The 13354-nt window shown below is 39.6% G+C and overlaps 1 protein-coding gene across 1 annotated transcript in view; it reads left to right on the forward strand.

The window, feature by feature from the left end:
• The window catches only part of LOC111262001 (uncharacterized), a 23407-nt gene extending 10236 nt beyond the window's left edge, over window positions 1-13171 (forward strand). Inside the window, exons 5-22 of the mRNA XM_022835938.2 lie at window positions 107-196; window positions 354-520; window positions 813-1060; window positions 1487-1615; window positions 1896-2326; window positions 2599-2767; window positions 3019-3189; window positions 3441-3573; window positions 3826-3922; window positions 4115-4300; window positions 5643-5940; window positions 6474-6772; window positions 8690-8963; window positions 9228-9347; window positions 10406-10507; window positions 10943-11035; window positions 11350-11532; window positions 11919-13171. Coding sequence (XP_022691673.1) covers window positions 107-196; window positions 354-520; window positions 813-1060; window positions 1487-1615; window positions 1896-2326; window positions 2599-2767; window positions 3019-3189; window positions 3441-3573; window positions 3826-3922; window positions 4115-4300; window positions 5643-5940; window positions 6474-6772; window positions 8690-8963; window positions 9228-9347; window positions 10406-10507; window positions 10943-11035; window positions 11350-11532; window positions 11919-12086 — 3358 coding nt within the window. The 3' untranslated portion in view covers window positions 12087-13171. The remainder of the gene's footprint in view (window positions 1-106; window positions 197-353; window positions 521-812; window positions 1061-1486; window positions 1616-1895; window positions 2327-2598; window positions 2768-3018; window positions 3190-3440; window positions 3574-3825; window positions 3923-4114; window positions 4301-5642; window positions 5941-6473; window positions 6773-8689; window positions 8964-9227; window positions 9348-10405; window positions 10508-10942; window positions 11036-11349; window positions 11533-11918) is intronic.
• The last annotated feature ends 183 nt before the right edge of the window (window positions 13172-13354 follow it).

The following is a 13354-nucleotide window of genomic DNA, read 5'->3' on the forward strand; positions in this document are numbered from 1 at the left end:
GCATTGACAAAGGCGATTGATGACGGAAATGTATTGACGCCTTGTTTTTTTGTTGATAGGCTAGAAATGTATAAGTTACACTATATTGTCTATCCTGTTTTTTCAGAGATCAACACAAGCGGTTTCTAACCAACCTGCTGCGGTACTTCAAAGAAGTACGCAGCCAAATGGACGGTTATATTCGCGTAACTAGACGGTAAGCGAGATATATAGGTCAACTAAAACAAGCATAAACCTCCTAGTAATTTAGAGATAACTTTTTTTACTTAGGCGAATCTTGTTTGTTTTATGATTGGCGGTCTAATTCAACCGTGACCTCTCTCCCCTCTTTAAAAGAGCTACGTTTATTACAGTATTCTGGTGCGCTGTCCACCGCTCACGGAATGGGTATGTGGAACAGCCCCTCTTTGTCCTTTAACGGTACGTCACGTTGCCTCAATGGACGACGCAGAGCCGTATCTTTACCGTGTACTGCCTGTGAACGCAAATCTTGCTGTCCTTAAACATGTCAAATGTGCTGGTAAGTTTTAGAAATGCACAACATTTTGATTGTATTTGTATATAGGGACCCACCACCCCCTTCCTTTGAAAATTGAAAGACAGAAGGTTGTACGATTATTTTCTGGTGCTACCATGTCTTATAGCTACGTCTAGAATAGCGTACTCTCCAAGGACATCTAGCCAAGTATCATAGCTTGTAATTTGGATACACATGGCCATAGCAGCTGATTTCATAATATATGTTTGCTGGACACCTACAGGTAAGTTTAGGGCGATCATAATAAAAAGAAATTATTCGACTTGAATTATAGAAAACGAGTTCCTTTTGGAACATCCCGAACTTTCTGTGCTGCAACTGTTTTGTGAGGCGCTGAAGGAGAATGAAGTCCTCGTAGTAGAGGGGTTACGACTTCTAAGGGTACAAAGCAAGCTCAAACAAACATTAGGCGGGTCATCCAAGGCATCAACTCCTGGAAAACTGGAAACGACCCACCTTATTCAGAAGTCGACATCTCACAGGGGTATTCCTCTTCTTCCGTCGGAAGAATATCGTCTTAACGTGAGTTAATTCTATAGTCTCTCTATATATGAAATCTGCATAATTCAGTAAACGAGTCAATGAAGGTAATCTATTGGGCTACAAGCGATATAATAATATATAATTGTAGAGAACTATATTAAACTTTGCCTCAGAATATTACTTTGTAGAGCAGATAGAAAGTGCTCAGAAATAACTGTTAAAGATGTGACTCAAAACAGTAAAGATGTAACAGTTAAAGACATTCTTTTAGATGAAACTGTAGTGGATTATTAGTTCAACAAACGTTAAAAAATTGTAGTGCAAGCAATGGCGGTCTGACTTACCTTTATTATTATTATATTATGGCTGTCTTTAGTATCAGCGAAATTGTCCATCTTATTAGTTTCTTTCTTTATATGTCGATGTGTATAACCTAGAATAACAATTTCTGTGCATACGTTGCAGTCATGCGAGGAATTGGGACTTTTAGGACTTCTAGATGTCATGACATTTGATCGAGAATTTCTCTACAGACAATATCTTGATGAGACGCTAATTTATAACCTCAATAAGTGCCTTAATGCTTTCCAACAAGTAAGTCAGTCGCACCATAAGCAAGTCCGAATTTAACTTCACTCATACACTATACATCATTTCGGAAGTTTAATAGAGCGCAATTATAACTGGCTCTTAAATAGCAAGTGCAATAACACGCACATTATAAAGTACCGTTAGTTAAGCCTAACACAACAAGTACGTTTTATTGTGCATAAGTAACACGTATATTTCGAAGCATGTAGAATAAAAAAATATTTGATCAAATGAAAAAAATTCTCATCTGAGATGGCATGGTCTGACGCGAGTCCTTTTTTAGGCTACCCGAAGTGCTAGCAGTGGTGTGAACCAAGATCCAGTTGGCGACCGAACGACAACGACGGAAGTGGTAGCCCCTCAATGCTCCGGAGGGCAACCACGGTGGACCACACCGTCCCCGTTACCTACTTTGTCTTTCCAACAGAGTCCTGCTCAGCAGTTACAAATGGGGCCGCACACAACTTTTTATAGTGTCGGAGAAACGCGGAGCTCAGGTCTTCAAACGACTGATAGTGGACACCTGAAACAACGCCTTCAATGTGAAAATCAATCTGTGGGTAGCAGCAGTATCCACAAATGTCCGCATATCCTTTCTCCACTGACTTTGGCTGGAGGGAGCTCGCCCGACAAAAGTAGTCAGAGCTCACCTTTCGCGCAGGGTGTTATCGGTGATATGTCCGATAAAATCGAGTTTGCTGGAACCTCCGTGAAGTAAGTAAAATCACGGACTGAAAATTGCCGTTATAATTCCATTTAAAAAATATTAACTAAATAATGTCAGAATTTAGGCAAAAAAGGACCAGCTATATGCCATCATTAAAGCAAGCGATGATTAACAACTATTTTGCCTGTATTTGCCCTAGTGAGTGCCAACACTGAATAGGAAGAAAAACTATTATATTTTTTTCGGATGACTAAATGTCAGAGTCCTAAGCGTATTGTTAATTTGTCTGTTTATATCATATTTGTTTTTTCATTTTTAGATGTTCGGAATGCATATTGGCGTCGGAGTCGGCGTCTGTTAGCAAGCGGCCGCCGTCTCCCGTTTTCGCACAAAGTTCAACCTCATCCTCGTTTTCCCTGCCCCCCTCCGATGAAGATAGTCACGAGGCTGAAGAGAACGGAGAAAGCCGCCAACAACATTCCAATAAGGTATTTGTCCTGCTTTTTTATAGACATAATCTTAACATTCGCAACGTGTGGTGCTTGTATCGTCATATTTGTTAACTTAAGCTTGAGGTATTGTTTTCGTAATGTCGTCATAGTGAAGAATTTGTTACAACGCTCGCTAGGCCTGGTGATCATATATAGACAGTAAATAAAATAGGTAAAAATTTTTTTATTGTATTCGTTTACATTACTCGTAATTGATTTTTGCGGATACTGGATAATTAATGTGACAGATGGTGGTAAGCGGCAACAGACCCTGTGTCCGTAATGGCAGCGGGACGGGAATCGGTGTTCCTCGTCACCTGCTCACATATAATCTTTTACAAACTCAAGCATTGCTCAACTTACCGAAACATCCCTCGCCCAGACCAAGGAAGAGGACCGTTAGTGGGTCAACCAGTACGGTAAGATAACTACCTAAAAGGTTTATCTACTTACAAATTAATCATCGGCTTCAGCTCTCACAGGATTTTGGACTAATTCTACAGAAGGTCTAAGGTTATCGGTGTTACTAATCATCTTTGAAGCGGTGCATTCAAGTTCGTAGTGAAATCTCACGATTCTTTCTTTATTTGATTTTTAAATGATGGTAAATGAAAAGCTCTTTACCTACCATTGAGTGCCCTGTTAAATGGAAAGGTTGCATTTTCTTCAGGGCGCCGACGACTCCGAAGCAACCCTGCTCAATCGACCCGTAGGCCAGCCGCTAATGCTGCCTAGATCTCCTCCTCAAGTACAGCCATTGGAAGAAAAAGTGGCGAATTCCGCCAGTACCACAGTGTTTCCGGGTAAGAGAAGTTTAAATTTTTCTAATTGAAAGCCTAAGACGCACACGAGAAAATGAGCTAACGTGTGGTGGCACGGCGGAAAGACGCCTGCAAAGCAAATTTTCTTTAATACCTCTATTCTCAGTATTGTAGACTAGAGAAAACAAAAATCCTTAGGTTCTATTAAGGTTGCAGGAGTGAAATCACCTTTGTAGTAAATTTGCAGGTAATGAAGATAAATTGTATCGTGAAAGTAATATGCATTCCTTTCAGGCTACATTGGTAAGCGACCTCCTAGCCTGACTTTGATGTCTCGCGCTCAGGTGGTTCTCTCTGCGCCTCCAGTTTCCTCACCAAGACGCATACCAAGGTAATAATGGCGCACGGCATAGTAGATCGTAATACAGAAATTGCTTGACGTTATACTCTTAAGGCGTTGAGAGTACACTCCGACCGAACGTAAGAAAACAAAGAAACATTGATTGATTTAGTAGTTGAACTATTTTAATGTTGATCTTCGACTATTACAAAATTTTCACTGATAACATTTTGCTTTTTACAGTCTCCAGTCTGAGGATTCTAGGGGCTCGTTTAGGACGGATTCGGGGGAACAACGCACTCTTGCATACCGCCCCTCGCGTAAAGCACAGGGTCACGGAAGTCAAGATGGAATGCATGACAGCACTCATACGAATTGCCAGCTTCACCGTTCACTATCCAAAACGTCGCGGGCCTCATCATTTAAAACGTAGTCTATTATGCACGATTTTTTTCCTGAGAAGAGTTCGCGTACTACTATTTTGCGTACGACTGGACACAACCAAAGCAAAGTTTCACGTACGACGAGTGTGGGGCTCAGCCTCAACGGTTGAAGACGAAGCCGTTTAGACCCACAGCTTCTCGGTTTTGCTACTACAGTTCATTCTAAATCGACCCGGATTCTCTTTTGAGAGTACTATAGATGGGCAGGAGGGAGTAACATGTGTCATTAGCACTGTGGGCGGACACCGCCCTAACCGGGCTTCCTAACGCTCAAATTCTTGACGAAGTGGGTTGTAGCTCTTTCATTTGCTTGCGAAATCGGCATGTTAGCATCATCTTTCTCCACTATTGGCCTCGCCATTTCGGTCAGCACTTCTTTTCTGTAGAGATCTTTTCGGCTAACTTATCCATCCTGCGCCAGCACCCTCGAAGTATGCATATGTGGTTTATGTGACCCCTCAGCCTTCCTATCAAGATCCTTTTACCTTGGTACAAGATAAGCTCATTCTAGTGAGTTCCAGCGCCTTACATGGCGGCAGAGTGTGAAATGCGTCGTCCTTTACTTGTTTTGTCTATGCAAGCACGTTCGAAGGAGGCCTCCCTTATTCGGCGCAGATAGTGCTGGACCTGCTCGTACGCTGTGAGCACCAGCGTTAGGAAATACGTTCGCATTCCAACTTTCCAGCCAGTCCATAATGATCTCCCCCACAGCTGCTCCGGGAGCGTGGAAGGAAATAACAAGCTATTCGTCTTCTTAGTCGCTTAAAGAGTTTGTCCTTGCGCCTGCTGCCGGATCCACACGGGCCTCCTGTCATTTTATAGCTTTTAGATCGATGCCCTGGGATAGTTTCTGCTAGTACGAGGCCTCCCAGCGTACTACAGTTCGGTACGCTTGTGAAACTTTCAGGGTCAGAGTTAAGCACCTTCAGAAAGCCTCCTATAGATTGAGATTTTAAGTTAAGTCCGGGCTCATCTGAACTGGGGTTTCAAACAGAACGATTGATTCCCCAGCCGTTATCCGCAGTTTTCTCTTTTCACCCCTGAAACGACAGACGTTGAGCATTGTTTTTGATAGATCTGTTGATACTTTCGTAGTTTTAGCTATTATGTTTTTCATACTCATTGTGTCCTTCATGGCTAGGTCTAGCTGGATCTTCAAACACCCGACACTGGGGACAACTTCTATTCTGTTGTTTTTGACCTCAATTGCAATATCACAACGTTTTTTTTTTATTAGAAGCATGTACATATTTGTCTATTTAATGGTAATATTTACCTTAGATACACGCACCTGACGAACGATCTGATTAACGGTTCTCTTTTCGCAGAACATTATCTAAACGTTGCAGTCGTCAGGTGTCTGCGGAGGACGATTACTTCACTGCGGAAGAGTCATTCGAAGAAGATGATGAAGATCGTGCTCTTCCAGATAAAGTATCGAAGACTATGGGGCAAGGAGCAACTGGGCAACAGGTTAGAAGCCTTCACAAAAAGAAGAGTTGGCGAACAGCCTATTCTCGGTCGAGTCGAACATTTGACTCTGAGCTGGAGGGTCCATTGATTCTGCAGTCTTCCGTTGACTATCCCAAAGAACCGTTAGGGCCTGGCAGACATCTGTTACGAGAGGTAAATACATTATAGTACATTTGCATCCTATCGCGTATTCCTTTACGCTAGGTGTGATTCAGGTCAAAGGTTTTTCTTTTTTTTCAATTTCAGTGCACTATTTGTCAACTAGTAACTAAATGTAACTTGACTAATTAGCTGGTAACCTTCTTGATTCGATCTCTGAAGTTTTACCTATTCTCACGTGTTCTTTCAATTCAAATTCCATTACGGCTTTTTATTCAGATTTGTTAACTAGAAGGCGGTTACTGATGTTTTTATGGTTTAGTTATTTTTACCTACTCTTGAATTAATTTGTTCATTATTTTTGCTTCATCTAGCGATCGATTCAAGGCGTCCTTAATTTGGATTTCAATTCTCTTGATTTATCACGGTTTGATGAATCGAGCAGCAAGTGTGACTTGATACCGCGTCGTATATACCGGGGCAGAGATATGCACCCTTTTCAGATAGATATAGATGAAAACTTAGAGCATGATTAGAAGAACTAAGAGCGGCAACTTTTCTCTTCTTTATATTTTTTTTTCTTTCAGGACTCTGCGGGCAGCGCAGGCTTTGTCTTAGAACAGCGATCGGGATGTTCTCGTCGTTCGGACTCTGACATTGCATCTAGTGCAGGTCGCTTGTTTTATCGGGAGAGGGCTGAGCGTGGTAATTCACAGTTTATGAGCGTAGATTCGGCCTCTAATAACTGCACTTGCACAAATGGAGGCCGCCTTAAAGGCGGAGGTCGGCGCTACCACCGTCAGCTAGGTGGCCTCAGGGTGACTCAGGGTCAATCTAGCAAAAGCCGCTCACACACTCATCGATCGCTCGACCGGAGACACTCAAGGTAAAGCCTCTTTTGGTAAGAAAAAACTGATAATGGCAATAGGCTTATGACAAAAGCCTATTGCCATTATTTCACTATTTCAACTTATTATCGAGACCTGTTAATCACAATGATTTTTAGACAGATTTACGGAACTCTTTTTGCCCTCTGAACAACATGGTTTACAGCGGTCTTCCTTATTGAAGATGCGGCGAGTTCATTACGCGGCTAGAGACACTTATTGCGTACATTTTCCTAAGCTTTTAAGCTATATCTGATACTGCTCCTCAGTTCAAAATTCTGTAGAACTTGGCATAAATCGGCGCTTTTATACCTGTTGCTTTTGTCCTAAAATTCACCGAGAGGAAAGACTGTCATATGAAGCAAACAAATACTCTAGAATAGAAAAAAATATTAAAAAAAATATAAAATCGAAAAGTAAGTGATCTTTTATTGCAAAAAAACGGTGCAAAATTGTTCTCCAGCGTTTGGAAACCACACCTACCTTACTGCAGGTCCTTATCGATTTTTTAAAAATCCGTCTTAGTAGAATGAGTTATGTTTAAAGATTGAAGCAAAAAGTGTATATTTAAAAATTTGTATTGGTATACTTAAACAAGGCAATTAAGTTTTGTTATATATGGCAAAATCTGATTCAATGAAGTCTACTAAAATCAATTAAGATTTTCATATACATATAGTTAAATTTCTAGAAAAATCGCAAGTTTGCGTTCTATAGTGATTAAAAATTCATTAATTTGATAATGATAACGTTTCATTTCGAGAGAGGAAACATAACACTAATTTACTTTCAGTCTTTAGAAAATTTTGTCAGAACGGACTCTCGTTTTTCAACAAGTAATGGCAATTACCTTAATATAAAACCAGTTTTGCCTTCTCAGACAGCTGTCGTTATATCATCTGAGTACATCGTTAATAATACAAATAATACATTTTAAGAACCATTCATAATTTATCAGAACCAGAACATAATGAAGGGCAGGTGATGACGATTTTTTACTGGGTCTAACAAGTTCATGCAGTTAGGATATAAACTAAAGTTCATAAACCGTAGTTTTCAAGGGGTTCTTAACTAACTATAGACATATGCTTTTGACCCACTTATAAGGTATCCGGAAAGACTCTAGTAACGATAAACTATTAATTCTATGAAGTTTATTTTTCAATATACCTCTGAAAGTATTCGACCGCTAGATTGCGTCTAGCGGAAGCATCAAATTTATCTGCAATTTTATCTTTTTGTTGTACCAGTGTGTGTTGTACATATCAAAAGCAGGCACTGGGAACGCATGAAACACGGTAGTCTACTTAGCTGCCGGGACATTTCTGTTCAGAATAGATATTAAACGCTGCTTCAATACCTAGCCAATGAAGTCCACTTGTTGAGAGATAGGCACGACTGCGTTCACTTGAAAACTTAACGGCAGGTCAGAGTTTAGCTAGACGTCTACGTACCCGAACACATACATACCTAATACGATCTATCTACAAAGCTTACGATGTGTATAGCTTCTATAATGAATTCAGTGCATTCATTCCGCGAATGACGGCAGAATCAGTATTCATCCTGCCCAAAGCCCAGTTCCCCTATGCCAGCTGAACGAGTACGAGTATTCGTTCTAGAACGCAGCAATAAATCTACGCATAATTATAGATTTGCTTGTATTAATTCACTTACATAGCCTTTTCTCTCTGCAAATAAGTAAAAATTATGTAGTATATATGCATTCGGTTGAAGCAAGCAACGTTTACTGAGAGACTCAAAGTGTTTGCGAGCAACTTTAACTACTCAATTCAATACAATTGCGTTCGCATGAAACGCTAAGTATTAAGCACGGAAATATATTATTTCAATTGAATCGCTTAGATTTTTCCTTATTTTTGCGTACGCGTTGATACTTTCTGCTGCACGTTTAGTGAGTGTAGTTCCTGCTGTGGAAGTTCAATGGAAGACATTGTCGAGGACCCAGAACTGTTGAGTCCAATGCTCAACCCACTTCATCCGCTCTGTTCGCCGCTTCTTTTTCGGAGAGCCAATTCGGAGCCTTATCTGTCTCTAAGCGCAGCTGCCAGCTGTTTTACAACTGCTACAGGTGATCTTCGCGCAAATCGAACAAAAAGTAGCATCAATCGCTCTGACGGTTCCGCCCCAGCCGACGGCCATTGCATACCGCCTACAGCTTTAACACGCGTATGTATATATTTGACGGTGAGGACGAACTTTAGTTTGCATTAAGCTTTTCTGGAAGCGTCGTCCGTGAGTTAAGCGTATAGATTATAAATTTCATGTGTACACATTTATATCTAGATACATTGATCGAATTACGCCATGTAAACGTTTCGCAAATTTAAGCTGTACAAGCAAGAATATAAATTGTCTCATGAAAGTAGCGGTTTACAGTCAACCCATCTATGTCGTTGAATGTAATTTTCCTATTATTCTGTGTTTCTTCAGGCGGATCTAAGTGGTTGTCGACTTCGAAATTCGGTTCTATCAATCTGCATAGGGGGAAGGCCTGTGCCAAAGGCATATTCATTTGACGGAGTCAACCCAAACCTTCCGGTCCCCTTTAAGGTAAGCGGAACAAGCACACCTTTTCCTTTCAGTTTTCCTTCAAAGGCTTTTTTAAACTTTCATTGTGATTTTGAGTTGTTAATAGTAGTCAAGTATACAATTCCTTTGGACCATTATCATCATATATGCACACTCTTCATATAAAGAATGGTCCAGCAAATTTCGGGGAAATTTTGTCGCATCATATGTTGTAACGGGTATCTGTTCATCCACTATCCTCATTACAAGAAAAAAGAACAACATCATTATTATGGAAAACAGTATGTTGACTTCACTGTTTAAGCGAAAATTAGCTATTCTCCAATTTCAATATGTGGGACAAGCCCGCACCAAACTTTTCAAGCTACCCCAAATTGACTATGTACAACATCGCAAAAGCGTACTGTTTCAGCATAGCACAAGGAACAATTAAGGTTAGAGAAAGAAATAGTACTCGAGAGTTAATCGACACTATCCAAAAGTGTCTTTCTGAAGATCATTCCAATCAGATCGTTAGGGAAGAAATTTTCACGAAAATTTTTTTCAAGAAAATATCACGAAAACCTCACGTACACGCCATACGTCGTAAAAGTATCTTTTTTTTTTGGAAAAAGGGATGCCACTAAAACTAAAAAATTTCGTTGGTGTCGTTTACTATGCGATTCCCTCAAAAATAAAGCAGAAATTCGTCTTCAATTTTTTTTCTAACGAAAGAATACTTATCTTCAATATAAAACTCAGCCGAAGATGACCGTGGGTTTGCTCGCAATCTACTGGATATTCCTGTTATAAGTAAAAGAAGTTGTCCCATCAATGTTTATGTTCTAAGTATAATATGCAGTGAAGGGAACGTCATACTACCATTTCTCTCAAACAGAAAACCAAATCGCCGACAAACTACTCTATTTTTATGATAATTTTAAATCTAGTAGGTAAGAGTATAAGGTATGACTAGCTAAGCGTCATACTATTAGCACCGATCCTTCATTGAATGATCCGTGTATACACAGTTTATATAAAACATCTTGCACTTGTTTATCTCCTTTGATTTATTGAAACGTTTGTCTTCTGTCCAATAGGCAAAATTCAGAATTCGAAAAAAGCGGAGCCCAAGCGCTGAATGCGATATGGCCTCCAGACACGCACTCACCAAGGAAGACCTCGACTACATCAAACGCGTGGTATATAAACTTAAAGAGTTTGGAATGATGATGTAACACTATTATGTAGTATACTAAATATTGAATATGCGGTTAAATCTATTTGTCATGGCCCGAAGCTGAGGCCTAGTATAATTACACAACAAAAGACAGATGATCAACAGAATATATTAGCTCCAAACAAACATAGTTTATGATGAATAAAAAGAATATGCATAATGATTATACAGTCATTGTTTACATGCGTAAGCAAGAGCAATAACCTAATTCCATTTGTACTTTATACCTTACGATATGTGGTTTTGCATAGCAGTAATAACTAATCCAAAGCGAGATATTAAAAAACAATTCTTTTTCGTACAAAATCTAACAAAGTACAATGAAACCATCGTTAGTAAAGCTGGACATCACCTACAGACGTAAAGGAATCGTGTTGTGCCATTTTGTCCCCTCTAGGTAAGAGTGGAGAATAGGCCACGTTCGTTGACCGAAAGCCAGGATTCTTCTCGGATTCATGAAATGCAACGGAACAATGAACTCAACCAAAAGGTATCCCTAACACACCGTAGTTGCATCATTTAATTTATTGCCTCCGTGCAATCTGAAATTATTAAATATTATACTATGGCTATATTTTTTATTATTATTCAGCACAACAGTGAAGAAACATGATTGTCTGCTATGGAGGGCAAATACTAGCAACCCATCTGAATACGTTCGAGATACCCTGCTGTCAATAAAAGTGACATTGTCGGAAACCGCTAAATTGGCCGGCGCGTGTTATGGTAAGAGAGCGTAGTTTCTTTCACATTTTTGAAAAATGGCCTTTCTGCTTTAGAAGAGTGCGGCCTGTTTTTTTCCAGATCTCCCCGTCGTTGGCCGAAGGACCAAGCGGAATGCTTCCAGTTGCGTGTACTCGCTGGACAGCTGACGCCGAGTCGGAGACGGACGCTCAACTGGAAGCGCTGTCGTTGTGGCTCGCGGCGTCTGTCGCTGGATTACCACATCTCGTTATTTATACTCATGGGGAGTCCAGGCTACAGCACGTAAGAACGAGCTGCTTAAGCTAAAACGCTATTGAAACCAATTCAGTTTTTCACAATTTACCTAATGCTTAGCTGCAGACGAAAAAAAAACAACGTATCTTTAATTTTAACTTATATTAAATGTAGATTTACTGCATTCAACAATGGAAATGGATACTTCTTATGGTCCCGGCATATCATGGTAGTGCGCAAAATTACCTGTAGTCTTCAACTGATGACTGTGAAGTTGTCAAATCCAAGATCCGAACCATCATTTTTTCTACCTAAGCTACTAGGGATTCCGGCTTGCTATATTCGAACGTTGTATGATTTTCAACGTGATTAATTATTGAGGTATTTTATTTTAAAAAGCTATCTATCTACATACATTATCGTCTATTTTTCAGCTGGATGATGTGTGTTCGAAGGCGATGGAACGTGGATGGTTGTGTGGCGATTTAGCTGGCGAACTCGTCCGCTTCTGCCGAAACAAGATGTCCATTCATAGGGGCGTTGGCAGAGTATCTACAGAGCTCAGCCTCTTCATGCAGATTCTGCAACCTAAGCCTTCGTAGACGACGAAAATGACTGCTGATAAAAAACGAAGGCGAAGTTAGATTAACGAATAAATAAATAGAAAGAACACGAGCGCGAGAAAAAAGAGTATTAATGACATTAAGCAACAGACAGCAATTTAAGTACAATATCCTCTAATTATAGCGTACCGAAAATGACACCGGCGTATTATGTGTTCAACATAAATTTTTATGGCTCAACTATTTTCACTACTGCGTACGTACTTACGTCTCTGGTCGTATCCGCTCAAGAGGTACCACCTTTGCTCGGATGAAAGATCATACGAGGCGTAGGTCTGGAGAACCAAAATTTTCTTTGCCGTTCATAGAATTGCGCATAATAATCAGATGTGAAATTTAACAGTTTGCAGTTCTCCATATCGGGCCATATCTTGATTTATCAGGCGGCAATGTAGTGCCAATTCTATTATATTTCCAGCCGAACCGTAGGCTCCAAATCATACGTGCTCATTAAAAATCATATAAGTCGACATTATGTACTAATTCATTCCTTTCTCTGATCACAAATATTGAGAAACCTTGGCGAAACAATAGAGATATTAAAGAGACTTTTATTACATCTGAAGCGGTTCTTTTTAAGTTGCCAACATGAAGACTTGTAATTCGTCTGCAATATTAAGTAGTCTATGATCGCTGCATATGATAAATACTATGATATTATTGTCGTGATCATCCCTTATGGTTTATATCGCCCGCAGCGTCGACTACGGCGTTACTATACAAATAAAGGTAAACATAAATATGCACAAGCACATTATAATGCAATATTTGACATGCACAAATGTAACGAAAACGAACTTTAAGATATGCAATATTTTATCGGAAAGAAGGGGTATGTTTATATTAATAAAACTAAACATATATATATATAGTTATGTACGATTTTAAGTATGATAATAATGAGTGCAATGTTATCAATGGATGAAACGAGAAGATTAGCAATTAGCGGAGTAAAAAGCACTGTGAAGTCAACTGTTATAGATAAATATCGTTTTGTGATGTGGGTCTTTAATAAGAAAATCGATGATTTTTATAACTTTTGTTTATGGTGTCACCATCTTCGATATATTGTTCTTTGTCATAGATATTAAAAAATTAGATACAGGTTAATCAAAAAGGTAGAATTCGCTAGAGTTCAGGCATTAGAAGGGCACTGATTTAATTAAGTGGCCCCTTGGAGCCACGTGTTTTATGCATTCAAGTTATTAATGCTTCCATCATTTAAGTTGGCAGTGAACATGACTCTC

The sequence above is a fragment of the Varroa jacobsoni genome, unplaced genomic scaffold, assembly GCF_002532875.2.
Source record: "Varroa jacobsoni isolate VJ856 unplaced genomic scaffold, vjacob_1.0 scaffold_621, whole genome shotgun sequence".
Taxonomy (NCBI): domain Eukaryota; kingdom Metazoa; phylum Arthropoda; class Arachnida; order Mesostigmata; family Varroidae; genus Varroa; species Varroa jacobsoni.